General features: G+C 40.1%; 1 protein-coding gene across 1 annotated transcript in view; it reads right to left on the minus strand.

The window, feature by feature from the left end:
- Positions 1-205: 205 nt before the first annotated feature.
- Positions 206-24,162, minus strand: part of CENPK (centromere protein K) — a 49,525-nt gene continuing 25,568 nt past the window's right edge. The window contains exons 6-12 of the mRNA XM_026649113.1: positions 23,630-23,702; positions 17,917-17,963; positions 16,127-16,209; positions 15,888-15,986; positions 15,470-15,605; positions 10,188-10,241; positions 206-787 (exon numbers count right to left, since the gene is read on the minus strand). Of these exons, the coding sequence (XP_026504898.1) occupies positions 629-787; positions 10,188-10,241; positions 15,470-15,605; positions 15,888-15,986; positions 16,127-16,209; positions 17,917-17,963; positions 23,630-23,702 (651 nt within the window). The 3' untranslated portion in view covers positions 206-628. The remainder of the gene's footprint in view (positions 788-10,187; positions 10,242-15,469; positions 15,606-15,887; positions 15,987-16,126; positions 16,210-17,916; positions 17,964-23,629; positions 23,703-24,162) is intronic.

Here is a 24,162-nt window from a genome sequence, read left to right on the forward strand (position 1 = left end):
AAGGTCTCCCATGTAGCTGCTCTATGCCAACAGAACAGAGCTCTCCCATAATTAAACCACAGCAAACAAGTGATAGTAGTTCACTCCAGCACTTTTGTCAGTCAGGGGTATTTTTTTTCCACACACCCAACCAAAAAAAGTTTTACCAACAAAAGTGATAGTGTAGACAAATCCTGAGGGAGTGTTACATAAGAAAACAAATATGCCATATGCAAAGCATTATTTTTTAATTAATCAACAAAAACCAATCAACTTTAATAATTTTGTCTGCAATTGAATTTGAGTCTTATCTAAGCAGTCTGAAAATTTTCCAGAATACAAGCACTACCTAATTTCACAGTACTGTAACACCTATCATAAAGACAACAACTAATGGGATGAATGGCCATCACAATTTGAAGTTAAAAGAAAGTTTTTTCATTTCACAAGCTTTGTAAGTAACTGCACTTAAAACAGGTATGGTTTGTCAAAAAAAATTGTCCAAGCAGAAAAGATTAACACCCAAAGACTTATGATAAAATATCACAAAGAATATATATATATATATACACACACACACAAATATATTTTTAAAGTATGAGTATTGGTTCAACACATTTCTGTTTTTTAAATAGTCACAAAGGTGTCTTTACTGATGAAAGGCTTCTAAGCGTATTCTGTTTGGATCCTCTGGATGTCTCAGTGCAATTCCATACCTCAGCAGCAGTTCAACATAAGGTGGCCAGAACGAGTCATTGATTGTCAAATATGGTTCATGTGGTGTACTCATTAATTTGTTTATAAGACGCTGGAAGATCAAGAGAATGAGATTCAAAATATGCATAAAATAGGTTGATTTTAATAAATTTTAATCAAGGAAAGGTGAACACATTGATGTCATAAGAATTGCTTACCTAAAAGATACAAAGCCTGTTCCAAATAGAAATTATTCATTAAAGAATGTTTAATTGATCTTTTAAAGTATGAAATTGTTGAATATAAAATTAAAGTTGATTATCTTCCCTTATTCAACAATATTCTAATTTCCCCCCAATAAAACAAAAGCATATATTGGATTTTAGGTATGTATATAGTTATGCAAGCCATTCAGTCAAAAGATAATAGAATGTAACTGCAATTTATTTGGTTTTTAAAATAAAAGCCCACAAAGACAATGTAGCAATTTAAGATTTAGTATTTGTTTAACAGGCTTGAGAGAAAGTTAGACAAACCTTCATTTTAGATATTTTCTCTTTTTCATACCCACCAACAGATACCACCTCTCTCTCATTTCACTGCAATATAACTCCCCAAGTGATCTCTTTTGCCAACAAAGGCTCCTTCTCCCTCGCCTTTCTTCAGACTTAAAAACAATGGAATTTCCATTATCTGACCATGAGCCAAGAAACTGCTTTCTGAGTCCCAAAAGGTTCTATTTTTGGCTTTCGGCTCCCCTTTTCCAGTCATCTTCTATTTACTTTTAACCTTAACTACTAATTTTACAGTTATGATACTCAAAGATGCATATCTTTTCACATCTTTAATGCTTTGTCATCTCCTCGCTATCTACTGCACTTGTTTGTCTTGAGCAAGTAAATCAATATATTAATCAACTTCCTTCAGTTATGTATCTCAAACAAATCTCTCCGTCCCTCCCAAGGCAAGATAAGTACCCACAAACAATTCCATCTTTTTTTTCCTCCTTGACCTAGACTTTAAAGACAGTGGAGTCAAATGCAATCTGATCATCAGCCTGGTGTCTCTGTTCCTGATCTTAGAGCCCATATATTTGTAAATCTGCCTACTGCCATCTTCACAATATTGTCTGTGAACACCACTGCCTTGACAGCCATGTTAGCCTAAATCCTCTCATGCTTTCATCCCTACTCACCTTAGCTACTGCAACTCCCTTCTTTATGGCTTCTACAAGTTCTAGCTCTCCAGACTTTAGCATATACAGAATGTTTCTGCCTGCCTTGTTCCCAATACAAAGATACATCATAATCTTCATCTCCAAATACCCTCATTGGTGACTCATTCATTTTATATTCAGATCAAAATTGCCTTCCTTCTTTCAAAACAATCCACTGATTTGCTCCAGCCTATCTACCAAAATGTTTGCTCTGTACTTCCCTGCCCCATATCTTCTATTCATCTCTCACAATATTAATTCATGATCTTTCATAAACTGTTGCTGGCGAGACTTCTCAGCAACACCCATATTCTGAAATAACCTTTACCATCATTCACTCTCTCTCTCTCTCTCCTGATTTTATTTAAATTATTTATACTTGTTTTTGTACCGTAAGCATCATGTTAGTTCTTTTTCAAAATAATTATTAGTTTAACATGAGTGGGTATCATCACTGAAGAGATTTGAAGGAGGAATGTTACACTGTGCATAGAAACATGCAACATCCCTAGAGTATGAAGCAGCACAAGAAAACTTACTGAGGCCTTGGCTACACTCAGGACTTCCCGGCAGCGCTGTGAAGCGTGAGTGTAGTCGCGCCGCCAGCGCTGCGAGAGCTCTCTTGCAGCGCTGTATGTACTCCACCTCTCTGAGGGGAATAGCTTGCAGCGCTGCGAGCGAGCGTGCAACGCTGCAGGCTCTGATTACACTCGCGCTTTACAGCGCTGTACTCGCTGCGGGCGTTTTCACACCCCTGAGCGCAGCAAGTTGCAGTGCTGTATAGCGCCAGTGTAGCCAAGGCCTGAGGCACTTCTGATAAAAATTTACAAAGGGAATTTAAGGGAACAGTATTGGCGGATTACATGTTCCTACAGGGGGAGTAATGGAACACATAAGCAGGAGTCTATGCAAAGTTACTATACAAAATGAAGTTAAATCCAAAGATAAAATATAATGTAACACCTATAGGAGTGTCTAAGAATGGCTGCCACAGTGGACTGTGGGTTTAACTAATTTTTATTTTTTTTATTTATACCTATTCTTTGCCATGGTAATGTATGTGATTCCAATTAAATAGTTGTCACTATTGGTATTGCTCTATAGCAAAAAATATATACAGTAAGAAACAGTTACTTGCTGTAAGTGTGGTTCTTCAAGATGTGATGCAGACATGGATGCAGACTGTATTCCACTCAGCCGTTTGCACGCCCAGCACACCAGAACTGCAGAAACTTGCAAAGCAGTACCTGGAGATAGGTGGCACTTACGCCTCGTGGCTGTAACTCCTCCCCTGGCTACATTAGGGGGCACCACACCAACCCTCCCTCAGTTCCTTCACACTGAATGCCCAGAATCAAGACTCCGATGCAAAAGGAGACAGAGGGTGGTTTGTGGAATACACATTTGCATCACATCTAGAAGAACCACATTTACAGCCAGTAACCATTTCTTTTTCTTTGAGTAAATGCAGCTGTGTATTCCACTTAGGTGACTCACAAACAGTCCTCCGCAGGAGGCAGTGCTCAAAGTCTACCTAAACAAGGACTGCAGGACCATTCTACCAAAGCTTGCCTCAACCCTGGAAGATGCGGTTATGGTGTAATGGTTCGCAAATGTATACATCGATGACCATGTAGCAGCCATGCAAATGTCCAATATGGAAACGTCACTCAGGAATGCTATGAACGTTGCTTGACTCTTGAAGAATGAGCTCACACCCACTGATGGGGATTAGTTGAAGCTGTTTCATATGCAGTCTTGATGCATGATGTTATCTATTTGGAGATCATCTGTGAAGAGACCGCTTGACCCTTCATGCATTCTGCACATTACGCAAATGAAGGAGGTTAAGCACAAACGGGTTTAGGCCTGTACAGATAAAAGGCTAGACATCGCCTGACATCTAATGTAGGGAGACACTGCTCCTCCAGAGATGAATGCTGCTTAGGAACGAATGCAGGTAAATATACCACCTGGTTCAAATGAAACTGAAAAACCACTTCAGACAAAAAATTTGGACGCAGTCGTAAAGCCACTTTGTCTTTGGAGAATTGTATATATAAGGAGATTCTTTCCTCAGAGCCTGCAACTCTCTCACACTCCTTGAAGATGTTATTGCTACCAGGAATGCAGTTTTCTGACACAAAAGTGGGAAGGGACAATATGTCAAGGGCTTGAACAGAGGTTCAATTAAGGCCACTAGGACCATGTTAAGATCCTGTAGAGGAACCAGCTCTTGGTCCGGGGGGGGGGGATGTAGAAAAAGAAGCCCTTTTAAGAATCTGGCTATCGTGGTATTGGAGAAGACTGAAGGGGGGCGGGGGGGGGAGATGAAATGCCAATATGATGAAATGCCAGATGCACTTTCAATTAACTAAATGCAAGCCCCAATGACTAAAAGATGCAGCAGATACTCCAAAATGTCCTGGATAGAGGCCAGCATTGGCTGGATTCCACAAGCTAATGACCACACTGAAAATTGCTTCCATTTCACCACATAGGCCATTCTGGTGGAGGATTTTCTACGGTTAAGGAAGAGATGTTGGACAGCCACTGAACATCACACTTCCTCCTCATTCAGCCATGTAGCAGCCATGTCAGGAGATGAAGGGAGCTGAGCTCAGGATGCAAGGTGAAGCCTTGGTTCTGAGTGAGCAAGTTGGGATGGGGAGGAAGCAGTATGGAAGGCTGAACAGATACTGAGAAAAGGTGGTAGAACCAGCACTGTCTTGGCCACGCTGGGGAAACGAGAATAAGCTTGGGCCAATCCACCACAAACTTGAGAATGATCAGCATCGGGGGAAAGAATAGAGGAGAGACGACTGCCAGCTGAGGAGGAAAGCGTTGGGCAGGGATCCAGTACCGAGGCCCCGTCAAGAGCAAAAGGGACGACATTTCTTGTTGTCCCTTGTAGCAAACAGGTTGATCATTGGGATGTCCCAGGCTTTGAAGATAACCCAGAGGACACTTCTCTTCAGACCGCTCATGACTCAGAGAAAAATACTTGTGAGATGGTCCGGAGAGGATTCTTAACCTCAGGTAAGTGAACGGCTATTGGAGTAATGTTCTCCTTAATGTAGACCTACCACAGCCTGATTGCTGCTAGAAAAAGTAAGCTGTAGTATGCTCCCCTTTTTGTTCGTTCACATAATATATCAAGGTGGTATTGTCAGTAAGTATGTGAACCACTGAGTCTCTGACAGTCTCAAAGTGTGACCTGCCTTGTAAATGGTTCGAAGCTCCAACATGTTGATAATGGGGTGATGCCTCCTGCTCCAACCACAGTCCCTGTACTTTTAGCAACCCCAGGTGCACCCCCCACCCCAGCACATTAGTGAGGCATCCTGGTTGGTGAGGGCTGGACAAAGGGAATGCCTTGGCAAACGTTCTCTGGATGCATCCACCACTGCAAGGAGGAAATTGAGGAAGTGGAGGAAGATGAGCCAGTCTGTCTAGATGATGAAGAGTAGGATGGGTAGACTGCCTGGAGACACATTTGAAGGGAACAAAGGCGCAAGCTTGCAAACTGAATCACCTGGGTGGAAGTGGACATGTGACCCAAGACCCTCAGACATGTCCGAACTGTCGTGGAAGCCTGAGACTGCAGACTGATGCAAAGATGGTGAACTGTCTGAAAAAAGTAGGTCAGCAGAAACACTTTCAACATCATGGAATCTAGCAGAGCCCCAGCGAACTTAATGTTTTGAGTGAGAACCATGATTAACTTCCCCGTGTTGAGGATAAGACCCAGATGGTCGAGCAAGCGCCATGTGGTGCTGACATGAGCACGAACTTCCTCTTTGGATCCATCCCTCATAACCAGTCATCCCTTCCTCTTGAGATACACCGTAACAACGGCCATGCATTTGGTAAAGTCCCGAGGGGGAAGGAGAAGAGAGGCCAAATGGAAGTATTGCATACTGAAAATGGCGTTCCACCATGACAAATAGAAAGAACTTTCTGTGGCTTGGCAAAATCCGCACATGAAAGTAGGCATCCTGAAGGTCCAAAGAAGCAAACCAGTCATTCTGAGACAATGTAGGGAGAATGGTCAATAGAGTGGCCATTAGGAACTCATGTACCTGATATATTTGTTGAGGTTGTGAAGGTCAAGGGTGGGTCTTACACCTCCCTTGGTTTTGGGTATCAGGAAGTACTGGGAGTAGAAGCCATGACCTGATGTTCCTGCAGAACCTCCTCCACTGCTCCCAAAACCAGCAGAGAGCAGACCTGTTTGAGGAGCAGTATCTCATGAGAGGGGTCCCTGAAGTGGAGGTGTGGAGAGGAACTGGATGGCATAACCTGATCTGATGGTGCTTAGGAAAGCAGGCCAGCCTGTCCCCAAACTGGGGAGGATGAGGAGAGGGGAAGCAACGACTGAAACAGTGCTCTGAAACAAGGAATCAAAATGGGTACTGGGAGGGCGTGTGGACTGGATGAACTCAGAGCCCAACTGCTTTCTGCTGTGGGATCTATCCCTCTTTCTGGGGTAGTCCCATTGCCAAGGAGGAGGAACAGGCTGGCCAAATGTATGCTGTAGACAATGCTGCTGTTGAATGCCATATTGGTGCCCTTACACTGCCGGCATGTACATCCCCAAGGACTGAAGGACTGCAGCATCTTGTCAGTTTTGCCCTCCTCTTGGTGACCGCAGAGGCCATCACCCTAGCCGAGGTGTCTGCGAGGTCTAGTTAAGATGTCCTTGGAGTCTGCGTCACTTTGACACAGCTGTCCAGTGAACAAAATCGTACTTGGACAACAAGGCTTGCTGGTTAGCAATTTTCATCTCTAAAGAAGAGAAGGTGTAAATCTTCCTGTCTATGAGGGCCAATCATTTAGAGTCCCTATCCTTGGGGATGGACATAAACCTGCCCTGTCAGGCGCTGTGGTTCACCGCAGTTGCAACTAGGGAATTTGGGACCGGATGAGAATAAAACACCTCAAATTCCCATACGGGAATGAAATGGAGCTTTTCTATGTACTTAGCCGCAGGCAATACCAAAGCTGGCATGCTCCAGAGTGCCTTAGCCAGTTCAAGAAGCCCATAATTGATAAGTATGGCGACTCTCCCAGGGGCAGATGGCAACAGGATATCCACTATTTGTGTGCGTTCTCTTGCAAGAACTCCACTTGAAAACCGACGGAAGCAACTACAAACCACAAAAGGTCTTGCTATGCATCAAAATTCTCTGGTATGGAAGAGGAGAATGAGACAGGCCGCACAGAATCATCCAAAGACGAAGAGGAGGTCCTTAACTGATCCAAAACCAGATTCTGTTCCAGGGCTGATAGACCGTGGCAGGATGACTCTGGAGGCTCCACAGGGAGGACTACAGATACCTGGGCCTGTGGCAGATCAATAGTCACTGCCAAAGCCCTGGCTGGAGATCTTGCCTTCAAGCAAGACAAAGTGTAGGACCTCACCAATAAAGGAGTATCCCACAGATTCCATGGAGACCACTAGCATGGATAAGGAATTGGTAGTCAGCCTCTGTCCTGACCACGAGACGTGTACCAATCCATCAATTCCCCCTGAGGCTGGTGAGGTGATGGAGAGTGAGAGGATGACAACCCTGACTCAGATGCTGAGGAGCCTCAGGATCCCAGGGATGAGGACAGAGAAAAACTAGAGGGAGCAAGTAACTGATCGGACTCGTCCATCCCCAGAACGAGGCAGGAAGCAGCGCTGCCAATGGAAGCAGTACCGTTGGTACCGAGCATGCTGGTGCCAGAATTGGTGTCAATCCTGATCAGCAGTGATACCCGAGTGTCCGACAGTACCAACATTGAGCAGTGAAAGCCGCCGTGGTGCCAACTGCAGTGGTGCTGAGGAGATTCCTAGTACCAAGGTCCCCTGTACCAATCCTGGCATTGGACCTGCTTCCATAACCTGTTGAAAGGGAACATTGGGGTGCAGTGCTGACAGACCCAAGGGTTCAACAGCTTGTTCAATCGATGGGGCTATAGATGACGCAGACATGGCAAACTCCTGGGCCAAAGGAGAGGTTGGGACCAAAGGGCAGAGGAGATCTGTTGCTGCCTGGTACGCTGCTGATGTGAAAACAGTCAATGCCAGTATCTCCCTCATCGGTACTGGACTCAACAGATGCTTGGTGGCCAGAACAAGAGTCAACAGTACAGTGTTTCTATTCTAACCTCCCTACTCGATACCGGGGAAGAGTTAGAGGTATCTGTGCCATCCTATACACTGGCACCAACTTTGTGCTAGTTCCTGCTTTTCCTGGGAAGTGGAAGAATCACCTGAGACCTGGAGTAGTTTTGATTGGTCTTATGCAACCTTCTCCTTGGCAGAGTAGACAGGGAACAGCTCCTCTGTTTCTTTGCAGAGGCACCTGCTCCGGAACGTGAAACGGCAGCACTCTTGGAACCCAAGGGCAATCTCCGACTTGATGAGGGCTTCAGTAACGAAGCAGGCCGCATGGCCTACTCCAGCAGTTGCTGTTTCAGGAGAAGGTCCTGAGTCACTTGAGTCCATTTGTAACACTAACATAACTAACACTATGGTACTACTAATTATATACTGCAAGGGAAAAACTAAACTAATTGAGAGGTTGTGAGGTTAAGACCACACAGAGCTCTGACTCTAGCCATGGAGGATAAGAAGGGACTAAGGGAGGATTGGGGCGGCGCCGCCTTGTGAAGCCAGGGAGGTGCTATGGCCACAAGATGTGAGCGCACCTCTCTATGGGTACTGGTAGGCAAGTTTCTCCCTCTCTGGTGCACTGGGCGCGCACACACCTAAGTGAAATACATGGCTGCATCTACTCAAAGACGCTTTATAGGGCCACATAAATGAAAATCAATACACTGATAATTTTAAAAGGTAAAGTAAACATGGATGAATTGTGGAAACATGGATGGGAATGGATACATTATTTGGTCCCAGTTCTGAATAGGAATAGCTTAGATTTACACAAACAATAAACCCTAAATTTGTGATCACAAAAGCAAAATGTGCCTCGCTTTGCATTTGTCTCTAAGAAACTATTCTCTAAGACAACAGTTTTGAAATTTAACAGGCACTGAAACTAGCACTAAATGGCTCAACAAAAACATAAAACAAAGATCAGTGACACTTAAAGTTTAGGCTACGATAATTAAAATTAAAAACAAGTCTGAATTTCTGGGACTAGTTTATTCTTTCAAACAGAAATCAGACATCTGGGTCTTTTAGTACTTTGCAGGTGTTTAAAATTAGTTAAGGGAATATGAAGAGTAATTTTAAGGTATAAGTTTTTTGAAATTATATTTCCACAGGACTTAACTCATTTGGCTACTTTAAATTTCTGATTTGCTTTCAAGCCCTACCTAATTTGGCACTAAAAGGCATGCTGAGATACTTGAGGCATGTAACATGAAGTTGAAGTTAATGACATAAGTACAAAAACTCACAGTCTGCACTTTCAAGTAAAGCATAACAATGTCATAGTGACCGGATTTTAGCATCTAAACACCAGAATGTTATAATTCTGCAGGCCTTCCCTCAGAACAACTGCTGTTCTTCATGGCGGTCTCGCTCACACAGACCCCTATAAAAAAAACCTGTATTCCCAAATACTAGGTTTAGGATAGAGAAGGTGCTGTCATCCAAACGACCTTTTTAGCTCTATCAGATTTATGTCTTGCAAATTCATAATTTATTTGGGTTTTTACAAATTATAATAGGCGTGTCCATTCAACAATAGGAGCCTGCTTGGCAATTAAAAAATATATATATACTAAAAACAGACCTATCAATTCCTATAGATCAAATCAAATAACCCAGCAATATGAATATATTAGAAATTAATTGACTTGTTGCTGCATTATATTTCAGAACCGTGTACATGCAAATAGTACAAAATATAAAAGTTAAACATTTTAGTTCAGGTTTTTTTTTTTAACCAAACCATTTTAATATTATTTTCTAATGTGAACCATTAAGTTAAGAGTTATAAAACCTGACTTAAAAAGTAGTGAATATAAAAATGACTTAAGTTTGACTTTGTATCTTAAAATTAGAAGTTTAAAAGCCTATAATTTTCCAATTCAAATTGTAGGATCAGTTTGCTAAATTATGCTTACATTTTTAAAGAGCTTAGTACCAGAAAGTTACTTTGGGTGCCCCAGGGATTAAAAGAGGAACCCAGTAAGATTTTTTTGAACACTGTTTCTATTATCTTAGTTATTTTAATTATATTATCACACACCATCATTCATTTTGCTTATATACCATTGCCGGTTTTGAGCATTGTAAGAAACAAAAAAAATGACATCACACACAAAACCATTTTACCTCTAAAATTTCATGTAACGTTACCAGTTGTACAGTTGGTTCTTCAGCTGGACTCTACAAAAGCAGCAAAAAAGATGTTCAAATTCTAACACAGTCAGAAAAGAATCTTAACTGACAAAGAAAAATTTCAATGCAAATAATTCAGAGTAATAAATAAACTGATTTTTTGAAATTTAAAAGTGTTGAGTCGTCATATTACAAGTTACATATTTTAATCCTATATTCAGCAACAAATTCAATGTAAACTCTAAACATAAATGAATGTTTCTCTTAAACTAAGTTGAAAAGAAGATATTAAATGTTACATCTGTCAAGAATGGGATTCACATTTTATTAATTCAAACATCTTATTAAAAAACATGAATGGGAGTATAAAGTACTCATTCTGTGTCTAAGATTGGTAAGAAAAATCACAAGATCAATGCCTTTAAGTAAATTTTCTAAAGTTCTGGGCAAAGAGATGTAAACATGTGATTACTGCAAAAACATTGTAATCTTGTTTTAAGAGTTCAGTCCATAGTGCCTTAATGTTTACTCTTAATTTATATTGCAATTTAATATTTTTTGGTTTAAGCCTCTAGAGGTTACCCAAATACATTTACTATGTTCAAGAAACAAAATTCAGTTTTGCCATAGGATTTTCTTTAAATGTTTTCCTTTTTTAATGTTTAATGTTATCATTTGAAATTGTCTTCATTTATCAGAGGGGTAGCCATGTTAGTCTGGATCTGTAAAAAGCAACAGAGAGTCTTGTGGCCAGGGCCGGCTCCAGGCACCAGCTTCTCAAGCAGGTGCTTGGGGCGGCCGTTCCGGACAGGGGCGGCAGTTCCAGGTATTCGGTGGCAATTCGGCAGACGGTCCCTCACTCCGCCTGGGAGTGAAGGACCTCCCACCGAATTGCCGCCGCAGATCGCGATCGCGGCTTTTTTTAGATCGCGATCGCGGTTTTTTTTTTTTTTTTGGTTTTGGCTGCTTGGGGCGGCCAAAACCCTGGAGCCGGCCCTGCTTGTGGCACTTTTAAGACTAACAGATGTTTTGGAGCATAAGCTTTCGTGGGTGAATACGTGCGTCTGACGAAGTGGGTATTCACCCACGAAAGCTTATGCTCCAATACATCTGTTAGTCTTAAAGGTGCCACAAGACTCTCTGTTGTCTTCATTTGTAACACAGAGCCAGTTCATGAGTCTTACAAGTTAAAGGATGGTCAGGATTTATGATAAACTCCAACTTTGGAGTGGAGGAAGAACTTATAAAAATTGACATAAGGCCAAATCCTACCTCCTTCCTCCATGACTGTGGAGGGTCCCCTGACAGCATCACTTCTGAGGCTCAGCTGCACCAGAGAGCATGTTTGGTAAGGGCCACAAAGGGGTGCACACACATCCCGTTGTGCTACAGAGCCCTCCTCCATGGGTTCTCCTTGCACTATGGGAGAAGGGGATGTGGAGACTATATTAGCCTATGGGCTGCAGCAGCCTCCATGGAGTGGTTCTAAAGACACTCTGCAGCCTTGGGTGATTTTTTTCTTCCTGCTCCCCTGCCCAGCATCTCACTTCTTGGGCTGGGCACTGGATTCAAGATTTGCCTTAAGGCTAGAATTGGCATATGGAGTATCAGCATGGGAGACATTTTAAACAATTGTACAAAGAGAAATTATTGGTTTGCTACTTTTAAGTCCTAAGGATGTTAGCTCAAACATTACTTTTAAAGAAGTTTTTATACTTGCAAAATTAAAAAAAAAAAAAAAAAGAAGATTTGACTTTATTTTTGGTAGACCAATGGTGTTAAATGTTTACAGTTTCTTAAATTAGGTTCCGATTCTGTAGTGTGACAAATTTAACCAGCATCATAAAGTACATCACTTTTAAGCAAGATAGCCATCACCACATGGAAAAAAGTATACTTTTTCCTTCCCACAAGTACAATTGACATATAAAATATTTCTTGTAACGTGAACTTTCAGACTGCTGTGTGTGACCAAAAGGGTGCATCTTTCTTTTGAGACTGGAGAGTTATCCTGCATTTTCAATTTAATTCTCATGCCTGCCCATATTAAGACCCCAATCTTGAATCATATGCTTCAACATTAGCAGAGATGCTAACCTTGCACTTAGACTTTCATGGATGTTTATGAAAAAAATTAAGGAGGTTGCTTGAAGCGGTCTCAAGTGCCAAATTTGCAAAGCCAAATACAGATAGGGTGTCTCAGGTAGGACCATGAAAGCTTGTAGTGCATTTTAGGTCCATTTCTATGAATGTTAGAGTAATAACAGCGGTACAAGCTGAAGTAACATTTAGTAACATCAACAGCCATGATCAGAGGTCTGACCACGATATTGGCTATATTCTCGGTCCTTTGCAAGCATTTCTAAAACCATTCCATATTTATTTTACCATATTTGGCTCATTTTGTCAGTGGGGTTTGGGGTGCTGGATTCACCGCACAAGCCACAGGATGTGTGTTGCACTCCAACTGCTCCCATAGACCCTGCTGGACTATATTACTGTGCTCTAGATACCTGGAGTGTGCCAGCAGGGGCACACAGAGCAGTTAGAATGCAACACGCAGCCTGTGGCTTGCTTGGTTGCAGTGTGCCAACCCATTCAAAATGGTCACAGCTTGCCTCCTATCAGAATGATCCTCACTCTGCAGTCTTTGCATGTGCCACAGGGACAGGAATGCCCTCAGAAATTTCTCTCATGGTATGCTGTGAGGGAGTCATCCTGCCCCTAGGGGACGGTGGGACACTGGATGCTGAAGTGGAGTTGCTGGCTGGGCTGAAAGAAGGATTAGGTGGGTTTCAGAAAGCTGGGAAAGGGACTTGTTAGGGTGGAGTTGAGGGATAAGAGATAGGGATGAAGGGGGCTGTTTGGTGGGGTTGGGGGTAAAAGAGGAGTAGCTGCCCAGTGTCAGCTGGCTCATGGAGACGAGGCACCAATACCAGATGTAGGCAGTGCTTGATGGGTGGTGGTTACTTACTGGTGCTGCAGGCAACTGCTTGTAATGTCACATACCCAGAGGTGCCCATCCAGACCAGGTACTGGCAGTCATGCTGAGGGAGAAGTTGCAGGGATACCAGCATGTCATCCCTGCCACATGCTGCTTGTGCTCTCAGCTGAGCTCCGTGCTCCCTGTGGCGGTTGGTTACGCAGCAGCCACTTTTTGGGCTCCTGCCAGGAGAGCTCACCCATGCAACTGAGGAGCTACCCTGCAAGCCTCTCCCAGCCCGACTGACACAATGGTGGCACTTGACATGTGTACGGCTAGGCTGCAGGCATGCTTGCACAGGGGTGCTGGCAGTGGAGAAGAACACCCCTGCAGATGCAGCACTGTGTTCATCAGACCCAAGTGGTGAATGACATGCAACACATACATAATCTTCCTAATTTTTCGATATATTTGCAAAATTCGTAGATTTATATCTGATTTGATAATTTTGTAATCACATTTAAAAATCGGGAGAATTATTAAAAATTAGGGAGAGTTGGCAGCTCTGCATTAGGCATGCAAGAGGCCTCTTTGAGATCAATGGGATTACTCATGCTTAAAGTTAAGCATATGCTTAAGAGTTTGCCAGATTGGGGCCTATGAAACGAACCAGCTGCTGACAATGGTTGTCAATAATGGGTCCCTTTGAAGCAGTGTGGAAAATGGTTTAACTACTAATGCAGACAAGGACAAAGTATGTGAATTACTATTAAATTAAGGTTACAGCTATAACATGGCTGAAAGCAGCTGTCTCTCTTTTTCAGTTCAGGAGCAGTTCAACCATTCCCTATACTGGTTCTGGGAATCTGATGCTGAACAGACAAGGCCCAAGTGTCCTCAAGAGCCCAACTGAGAACCTTACTAGTTTTTTAGTTTTTGTAGCTATTCTTTTAAACATTAATGATAAAGTATTTGATTTTACTATGGACTTTAATTTTATTATTTAAAATGCTCCCTGACTGCCTATTTTCCCTGAAGTTTAAAGATGACTTTTAGCTCAGTTTCCCTGAGTAGGAAGTTGAGATTAATATTCTAAACTATTCTCTGTAACACTTTTGTGCCAACAATATTGCTGAAGAATTAAAATTTGCCTTTGAAGAAAAATATGAAACTATCCAGATGGGAGCAGGGTAGACTAATTTAGAACTTGTTTCACTAAGCCCCCATACCAGCCCTCTATGATATAATTAAACTTTGAAAGGTATCACTTAGACAACAAGAACAGTTGTAGGAAGTGACTCGGACATTAAGGTCAGAAGGGACCATCATGATCATCTAGTCTGACCTCCTGCACATTATAGGCCACAGAACTTCACCCACCCACTCCTGTAATAGACCCATAACCTCTGGCTGAGTTACTGAAGTCCTCAAATCATGATTTAAAGACTTCAAGTTACAGAGAATCCACCATTTACACTAGTTTAAACCTGCAAGTGACCAGTGACCTGTGCTGCAGAGGAAGGCAAAAATCCCCCAGGGTCTCTGCCAATCTGACCAAGGAGAAAATTCCTTCACGACCACAAATATGGCAGTCAGTTGGACCCTGAGCATTTCAGCATGACCCAACAGCTAGGTAACTGGGAAAGAATTCTCTATAGTAACTCAGAGTTCTCCTCATCCAGTATCCCATCAACAGCCATTGAGGATATTTGCTACTAGTAGTCACAGATCAGCTCTATACCACTGCAGGCAGTCTCATCATACCATCCACTCCATGAACTTATCAAGCTCATTCTTGAAGCCACTTAATTTTTTTGCCCCCATTGCTCCCCTTGAAAGGTTGTTCCAGAACTTCACTCCTCTGATGGTTAGAAATCTTCATCTAATTTCAAGTCTAAATTTGTTGATGGTCAGTTTATAGCCATCTGCTCTTGTGTCAACATTGGCACTTAACTTAAATACCTCCTCTCCCTCTCTGGTATTTATCACTCTGATGTATTTATAGAGAGCAATCATATCTCCCCTTCAGCCTTCGTTTGGTTAGGCTAAACAAGCCAAGCTCTTTGAGTCTCCTCTCATAAGGTAGATTTTCCATTCCTCTGATCATTCTAGTAGCCCTTCTCTGCACATGCTCCAGTTTGAATTAATCTTTCTTAAATGTGGGAGACCAGAATTGCACACAGTATTCCAGATGAGGTCTCACCAGTGCCTCGTACAATGGTACCAAAACTACATGTATGACTTAAATACTGTTTCCACCTTTCCAGCATTGTGACTTTAAAATTATATAAAACCAAGTTAAAGAAAAATTAATAAAACCCTTTCAAATTTGATAATTTTAAAGAAATCATACTTTTTTCTTCTTTTTAGCACTTTCATCTTCTTCCGGGAGAGGAAAATGTTCTTCTAGGAACTCCCCCAGAGCACTCAAGAGCTCTTCCTTATATGCCCTTATTTTCAGCATTTTACTTTTCAGTTCTTGTAACGTTCTAAAAACCCAATGTAAAAATAAAGTTTAACTGATGTGACATGTAATTCAATAAAAAGGTACTGTTGCTACAGTAATGGCATTAATAACCCAAATATCACAAAGTGCAAGTGCAGCCTGTAGCATATTTGCAACCTAGATTTCAAATGTATTTTATTACTTGATTATTTGATCTTTACCAAAGATATCAAACATTAATATTAGATTTTTAAAATCTATTTTAATTGTCATACTAATATTCAATCCTTTCACTTTTTTTGCTGGAAAAAAGCACCACAAATACCTTTTTTCAGAAAATTGTACCACTTGATTTTTCATTTCTTCATGTGTTACATCAAGAGCATCTACCAATTGCTGCTGCTCATCCAGCCACTGCTGTTCTCTTTAAACATAAAAGTGAGAAAAAAAAATGAGAGAGGGAACAATGGATAATTAGACGTTTTCAGACCTACCAAAACAATGATTCTCACTTGATTTTCTAACAAAATTGTATGACATTCATAAGCTCAATTCACTTTATACCTTTTCATGTCTTCCTTCAGCTTTTTATTCTTTGACTGAACTGTAGACAGCACCATTTCAAGATCATGGTCTACTTTCTGCAACTACAAAATTGGAAATTGAAGTGTATATTATGGAGAAATGCAACTCTATTAGTGCTATGTAAAACAAAACCTGATAGTGCTGTTGTGGTATCACTCAGATACCACAGTGACGGGAACCAAAATTATCTTGACAGACAAATCAGTAACAACCCACATCTCACATAATAGTATACTGAAAAACTAATAGTTGGCAGAACAACAATTACGGCACTCCAAAGTGAGAACATCTCAAAGAATGGGTGATTACTCTTACTAATCAAACTGACGATGAATGAGGTATTCATATCTTGGATAGGGAAATTGTACAAGTAATAAGACACTGCATTCTGATTCACTTCAGACTATTTCTCAGTAAAGAAATTTAGAGCTTGACTCTGTCAGAGACTCCGTGCCATCCACTCCACATAGGAGTGGGCAGTATCCAACACCTCATTGGACTGGGTCCTTAGTTGATGCATGGCTTACTAAGACTAACACTGAGATGCTCTCTGTCCTTTTGAGATTGATGTGGCTCCCTTAATAAGTTTGGGGCTGTCCACTACACACTATCTTTAGATGATTTTGTGTCCCTGTGTAGGAGTTCCCTGAGGTTTGTCTCCCAGATGGTGGGAGAACCTGATTGCGCCCAGTTACTTGCACTGGGAGGTTCTGGCACGGCCCTAGTTCCTTACTTCTTAGCTAGGCCCTTACCCTTTGCGGGACTTCACTCCCTGTAGGGACAGGCTCCAGGAGTAATCCCAGCAGTCTCCTTTTCAGCAATCCTGCTCCTTCATCTCAGCTGACTGCAGCTGCCTTCCTTTTAAAGGCCTCCCATCTAGCCCTGCCCCCATACCCTGTCTAGCACCTTCCTCATCAGTGTGGGGTCTATACACCCCATCACAGTCCCTTTATTATGTAATTATAAAATAAAATTTAAATTTGGCTCACAACAAATACAAATGAAATATAGAAAATATTCCCCAGGAGCAGAAGGGTTTTATATACACAGGATTTATGAGAAATGCAGTATCCCTCAGCTAAACTAACCACAAAATGGAATGTCAAACCAAACATGTATTGGAGAGGATATTCACTCAAAGGAAAATACATAGCCAATCTTTTTGTTAAAAGAGCATTTGTATTGGTAGTTTGGTTCCCTGGCCTGACTGATACAAGGCAGAGGAAAGTTGCTGGGAGGTAGCCAAACCAAAAAGGTAGGTGAAGCAAAAGTTATTTTTAAACAAAACCCATATAATCTAAATGTGTCTTTATGTGTTAGCCAAAGTATAACTATTCATTTCAATGTTATAGCCACAAGAATATTCCCAGCTAATGTTACATACCAATGTCCAACCAATATATTGAAATGCTACCACTAACACATTCTTTATTTGTCCTTTCTCCCCCAGTCTGGAAGAACTCAAATAGATATTTGCATATATTATTCCTACAGAACTCAGAGTACTGCCTCTTCTGCACAGCACATTTTTTTAAAATCATATCTTAAACATAAAAGACACGATATAATAAATTCTGGTAAAAAGATCATTTTCACTACAACTAAAAATATTCAGTACTTACAACAAGCTTCAGGAAAAAGCAAATTAAAAAATTAATAGTGCTCAAATAGGCACACAATTTCTTATGGCTAGCCAATCATATGAAAAGAAACTTGGAAGTAACGTCTTACAAGTAAGTTTTTTACAAGTAATGAACTAAGACACTTACCTCTTCCTTTCCTAATGCTACCAGAACATCTGGATTGGTGGAAATTACTGAAAAATAAAACAGATTGTTTTCCCTGATTTTTTTTTTAATATAAACAAATATTAATAAATTTAGCAAAATAAGCACGTCTGACTTTTGAGGAAGACATACCATTTGCATTATCATAGGGATGAAGTCAAATCTCAAAAAAATGGCCCTATCAAATGTCTAATCTGCACTGAGGAAAATATTGTTTTAATATCAATTTCCCCCATGGTACAAACTGCACACATTACTCTACAAATATCACAAACTAAATTCCAATTTTAATAAAACTTGTCTGATCGATAGGTATGACAGAACTTCCTCTAGGCTACAAGCCAAAGTTTTTGCAAAACATTTTAAATCTATGTAAGAAGATTGTTTGATACAAGGCACCTTTCTCAGGGTCTTAAGTCTTTTTTAAGAATAAGAGAAACTGAGGTAATTAGAAGAACATGAGAAGACCCTCCCCTTTGTTAAAAAAAAAAAAAAAATCTTCCACAAGGGATCAATCAACATATTCTGGAGTCATTTATAATACTTCTCTCAAAACCATCTGAACTTAGTGTTTTAGGTTATGTTTACACTAACAAAGTCACCCTTCACTCAAAAACTCCAGTTGTTCAACAGAAAGAAGAGGTAATTGGACATCATTTAAAAAAATGGATTAAATTATGGAGAGAGCTGATTGTTGTCACAGAAAGAGAGATTCTTTTTTAAAAGGTTCAAATGCAAGAGATCATCTCAGATTTCATTAATTCAGAGCTTCCAGGTTTGTTTGATAGATCTTGCAATCCCCTTCAGGAGATTTGAAGAGTTGATTAGGTGTGCCATCATCCTCCCTGCTTTGCTTATATATGAATAAAAACATGGATTTTGAGACACTAAAGCATGCATTTGCAACTTTTTATGTAATGGGAGAAATTAAAGCTACCATAGCAGCTTCAAATTGTTATAGCACCAGAAGCATATTTGTATGTCAAAATTTGGAGATCCATAATATCTCATCCTAACATAAGCAATTCCCGTGATAAAGCTTTCTTTTTACTAAAGGGGAAAGAAATTATAGCCCCTCATATAGAAGCATTAGATGTCTTCCAAAATACACAGTGCGCTTGATACATTTGCAAAAATATATCTATTTTAAAAGATTTTTAAATAAAAGTTTGGTTAAACCTCCATGAATATTGAACAAACTGTGAAGTAGTGATTTCAGCAGTGATCAGAGTATGAGCTGATACTGAAACAAGGAAGATTTCTGCACCCAAAGTGTGTTCAATTAAAGTGTGATTTAAAAAAGTGTCAGATAAAGAATTACGAGCATGTGAGACAGAAGTAAAATCATATATATACACAAAAGTTGAGTAGAGCACCCCTGAACTAAGCTGATGTTAAAGAGCTACTGGAGGCCCTGTACAGTGACTTTAATCATCATCATGGCTATATTTCGTGATGACAATGACTTGAAAATGTCTTAAATGCAGAATTAATTTAGTTAGAGTTCTGCTCTTTCCTTTCAATAGGCCAAGTTCCAGTCAATGACATTTGATATGAAGAATCCAAAGAAACCAATTTTCTACACTTTGTGATGATCAGAAATCCTTTCTATCTTGAATTATCCACTTCAGTCCATTCAAAAATCAATTGTTTCCTACCGCTTCCTTCAACTTTAAGCATTTCTACCTAAGTACTTATATGCCTCCTTTAATTGTAATATCTGAGTGCCCATCAAGTATTTAAAAATAGAAGTAACAATCTCCTGCAGAAGAGAATTCAATAGTCCACATGCAGTAAATTCTGCCTCCTGCGCTATGACCTGTGGAGGTCGTGGTTGTAGGAGAGGGAATCTCTTTAGTAGCTAGGGCCAATCCCATGAAGGACTCTGAATATCAGGATAGAGACTTTGAATTGTTCTGTATTCAATGGTGAGCCAGTGCATAGCATGGAGCACTGGGGTGATGTGCTAAAGGCAATTTTAGTCACTAGGCATATATGCTGATGCATCTTCTACCAGTTGGAGCCTTTTCCTGGTGTGTGGTTTTATTCCTACATACAAAATATACAAAAAAAAATCAAGCCTGGAGGTCACAAATGGAATAGCATGCCAATGTGTAGCATGATTGCAATGCAAAATACTACCAGATGTTAGCAATGCAAGGAATCATTACTATGCAAGCCTTTGTATGGAAACTCCAATTCAAGTGATAGGAGTCTGGCACAATATTGATACTATGCACACAAAAAAGGTACTATACATAGACCACATATGTTTTATAAACTTTAAAATGTGGTTAATTCTTATTTTGAAAAGAGAAAAATTCAAATCTATTTTAAGTGCCAACTGCTTGTTAAAAAGTTATAATTCAGCTGATTAAGCATCTCTAGAGCTATATATAGAATATCAGAAACCCAGAAAGAACAAGAGACTAAAAAGTCTTGGAAAAATAAAAATTTGCATTGTGGATTCAAGCCTGTGTGCCAAGATTTTGCCCAATGAAATTTGTAACTGCCAAGTTATAACCCCCAAAAGCAAGGTTTATAATGGAAATGCTGACAGACTCTCAATTATAGTAATTGTACTGGTTATTGCTAAAAATATACAGCAGGGTACAAGACAGCCTGACATTCAGGCTCTAATATTGAGTTGTGGCAACTTGACTAATATTCCTATCCCATATTTAGCATCATTCAGACAGCATTTTCTACTAACGAAGCATCTTCTCTCTCACAGTGAGGAATAGGTACACTGAGAAAATTCCAGATGGACACAGAACAATGAAAGCATGGCAGTTCTTTATTTACATATAATGGCCATAATCTTATGACATCTCTTAAAGTTAACCCCCACCTCCCATTCTCCAACGAAGTGGCTCAAAAGAGAGAATTATAAGTAACAAGGGAAAGCCTAGACTGCAAAAAGATAAGTTATTTATATGTTGTATGGAATATAGTTGTAGCTGAAGTAATATTACCTCACCCACTTTGTCTCTTAAGGTTATTGATACATTATAATCACAAAATTTCTGTACTATAAAATTAACATATGTAATAAGAAATCTAACCAGGTGCAAATAAATTAGAACATTATGAGCCAACTAATACTCAAATATAATGCTAAAACTATTTAATGCCACAAGAATCTATTTTTGTAACACAAATAGCTTAAGGTTTTAAAAATGATTAAATATTTATAGTAACAAAAACATCAGCAGTTATCTTAGCTAGAATAAAAATTAGAAGTGCTTGCAATCCCTATGTTACAAGGATGATCATCAGCAGTGGCCAAGAAGAAATATTCCCCCATAGGGAATAGCATTACACAATTTGGTACAATTGGTCTAATTTTGGTCTATCCTTTGTCTGAAGAATTTGGAACTGACCACTGCTAGAGACAGGTTCTCAGACCACACAAACTACTGATGCTTTCCCATTATGGAAATTTTTATCATCCTATATACTACTTTTTTTCTCCTTATATGTTTAGGAAGAGATGGTTAGGTTGCTGGTATACTGTGACCACTGCCTACCACCAATGTAGTCTCATTGATTTCTTGTACTCCTTCATCTGTCTGTATCCATCTGTTGCTTTGTCTTATATTTATTTAGCTGTAAGCTCTTTGGGGTAGAGACTGTACTTTTGTTGTGTGTTTGTACAGTACCTAGCACAATGAGGTCTTGTTCCATGACTAGGACTCATACCCAGCACAATAATACAAAATCAAAGCTATGGTGTCTTGTGGAAAGTTTAAAAAAAACATTCTATTTAATATTTATTCAGTTGATATTACATAAGGAGCAGTAACACCACCTAAATTAAGGTTGCCTAGTACTTCCCATTATAATTTTTTTTCCTTCTTCCTTTGAAGAACTAACACTTCCAAGGTACACCATAGGTACCTGAAATTTAGCAGAGGAGGAGAGGTGCCTATTACAATCTGTATTGCTGAGTTATAAACTGTTGAAAGCCACGATACACAGTTTGCATTGTGATCCAATCACTTTGGAAGCAACATAAGCTAAACTAGAATAGCTCAGTGGTTTGAGCATTGGCCTGCTAAACCTAGGGTTGTGAGTTCAATCCTTGAGAGGGCCATTTAGGGATCTGGGGCAAAAATCTGTCTGGGGATTAGTCCTGCTTTGAGCAGGGGGTTGGACTAGATGACCTCCTGAGATCCCTTCCAACCCTGATATTCTATGATAGAAAAAGCACTCTTATTCCGCGTGTGCACGCGGAGCATGCACGAGGAGAGCTATACCAGTATAATCATGCCGTTAAATTTCTTCATGTAGACAAGTTCTAAAATAAGTTTGTATGGAAAAAGGATCTTTGCTGATTAAGAATTCATCTGTTCTACCCAGAGCCAATCTTCCATTGTGGAGAATAAGACAACATTTTGGGCTATCAGCGGATATTCAGTTTTGTGTCTTCTTGTCAAATAGATTCTGTTGGATCTTGCTTTTCCAATGCCTGCCCAAATTAGGGTCTTGGGTAAACTCAAGTTAACTACAATTCAATTCAGACCAAATGGTGCTGAAGCTGGTCGGTAGAAGTTGAAATCTTGAAGAATTGATAGGGCTATGCATGTTTTGTCTGATAATGACTGCTAAGAACACAGGAAGGATGCATACCCTTTATCTCAGGGGATCTGCAAATGTTACGGAATTACTGGATCAGTAACTGCTCTTGGATTCCCAGAATGCTGTAATGGCCCAAAGTGTTTCTTATCTTTTTTTGGCCTGGTGTCTGTGACCTCTAAATCCAAAAAGGATATCGTAATGCACTGTAATTGAGTTACCCTCAAAGTTATCTTGAAAATTTCAGCTAGTAGACACTATGACAGTCCACCTCTTGACTGGAGCAGGCCAACATGAACACACCACACATATAATAAATGTTTTGCACTGCTTCTGAATCCAACACTGGATGCATTTCAAGGTATTGGTTACCTATAAAACCCTCAACACCAACAGGAGTTTTCTGCCAGAATGCTCCTGTAATTTCTATAACTAAGGGCCAGAATTCTTGATGGAGGCCCTTCAGAAATTGCTATAGAGGCTTATTGTTAACCTCCTGGAATATTATTCATCTCTTTGGTGGCCTGATTTTTAGGAGTGCTGAACACCGACAAATCCCATTCTAATGAAAGGGAGTGTTAGGCTATGTTTACACTAGAGAGCTTACAACGACACAGCTGTACTGATGCAGCTGCGCCACTGTAAGATTTCTCATGTAGCTGCTTTATGCTGACGGGAGAAAGCTCTCCCACTGACATTGTGCTGTGCAACGACCACTTATTCCAGTGAAAATTATGTCGCTTAGGAGGTGTGTTTTTTCACACCCCATGAGAGAGACAAATTTTGCTGACATAAGTGGTAGTGTAGACATAGCCTTAAGAGAGAGAAGCAGTAGTTCTAAGTTGTGAACTGCCTCAATCATTTCAACAGGTGCTAACTCAGATGTCGGTGCTACAAGGAAGAAAGCACAGAGACAAAAGTGGAAGGACACTATTGTAGGCAGTACTGTAGTTCATTTTGATTTCTGCAAGGTACCTAGGTGTGATGATGCATGCAATATAAATATTCTACATATGCACACTCAAGTGCTTGGATGAACGATGTGTTGTAAATCCAAGATAATCATATAAACTTTGGTTTAAACGAAGTCTATAAAAATATTAATAAAAATCCTTACTCTCAGGACTTCGTTTCTGCCACTGATTATACTCTGCTGTTAAAGCCTTCACTCGCACCATTAACAATGAAAGCTGTAAAACAAGAAGGGAAAAAAAAAAAAAGTATTTAAAAACTAATTCTTGAAATGTGCTGAATAGTATTTGAGTAAGATGAGACAGAACATGGTAAAAGATGATTTAGTATTCCATGAGGAAGAATCTGGAAGATACAATGGAGCACATTTTACTAGTTTTTAGAATCACTATTGCTTACAGTCTATTTCTTTTGATAATGTATAACTACTTAGAAGTTAATTATTTAGATTTATACAGAATAAAATAAAAGATCACCCAATCCAGTGCTCTGAGTGCCCTTGACAATATTTAAAAAATACACTAAAACAAAGAGACCTGTCAATTCCACCAGATCAACTCAAATAAGATTGACAACATAAGTATAACTGAAATCAATCAATCAACCTCACACACAATCCCCAGAGTCCCACACCCAGCTGTATCTTCCATTTCCTCATGAACTGGGAAGAAAAGGCAG

The sequence above is a fragment of the Terrapene carolina genome, unplaced genomic scaffold (genome assembly GCF_002925995.2).
Source record: "Terrapene carolina triunguis isolate 2854851 unplaced genomic scaffold, T_m_triunguis-2.0 Scaffold69, whole genome shotgun sequence".
Taxonomy (NCBI): domain Eukaryota; kingdom Metazoa; phylum Chordata; order Testudines; family Emydidae; genus Terrapene; species Terrapene triunguis.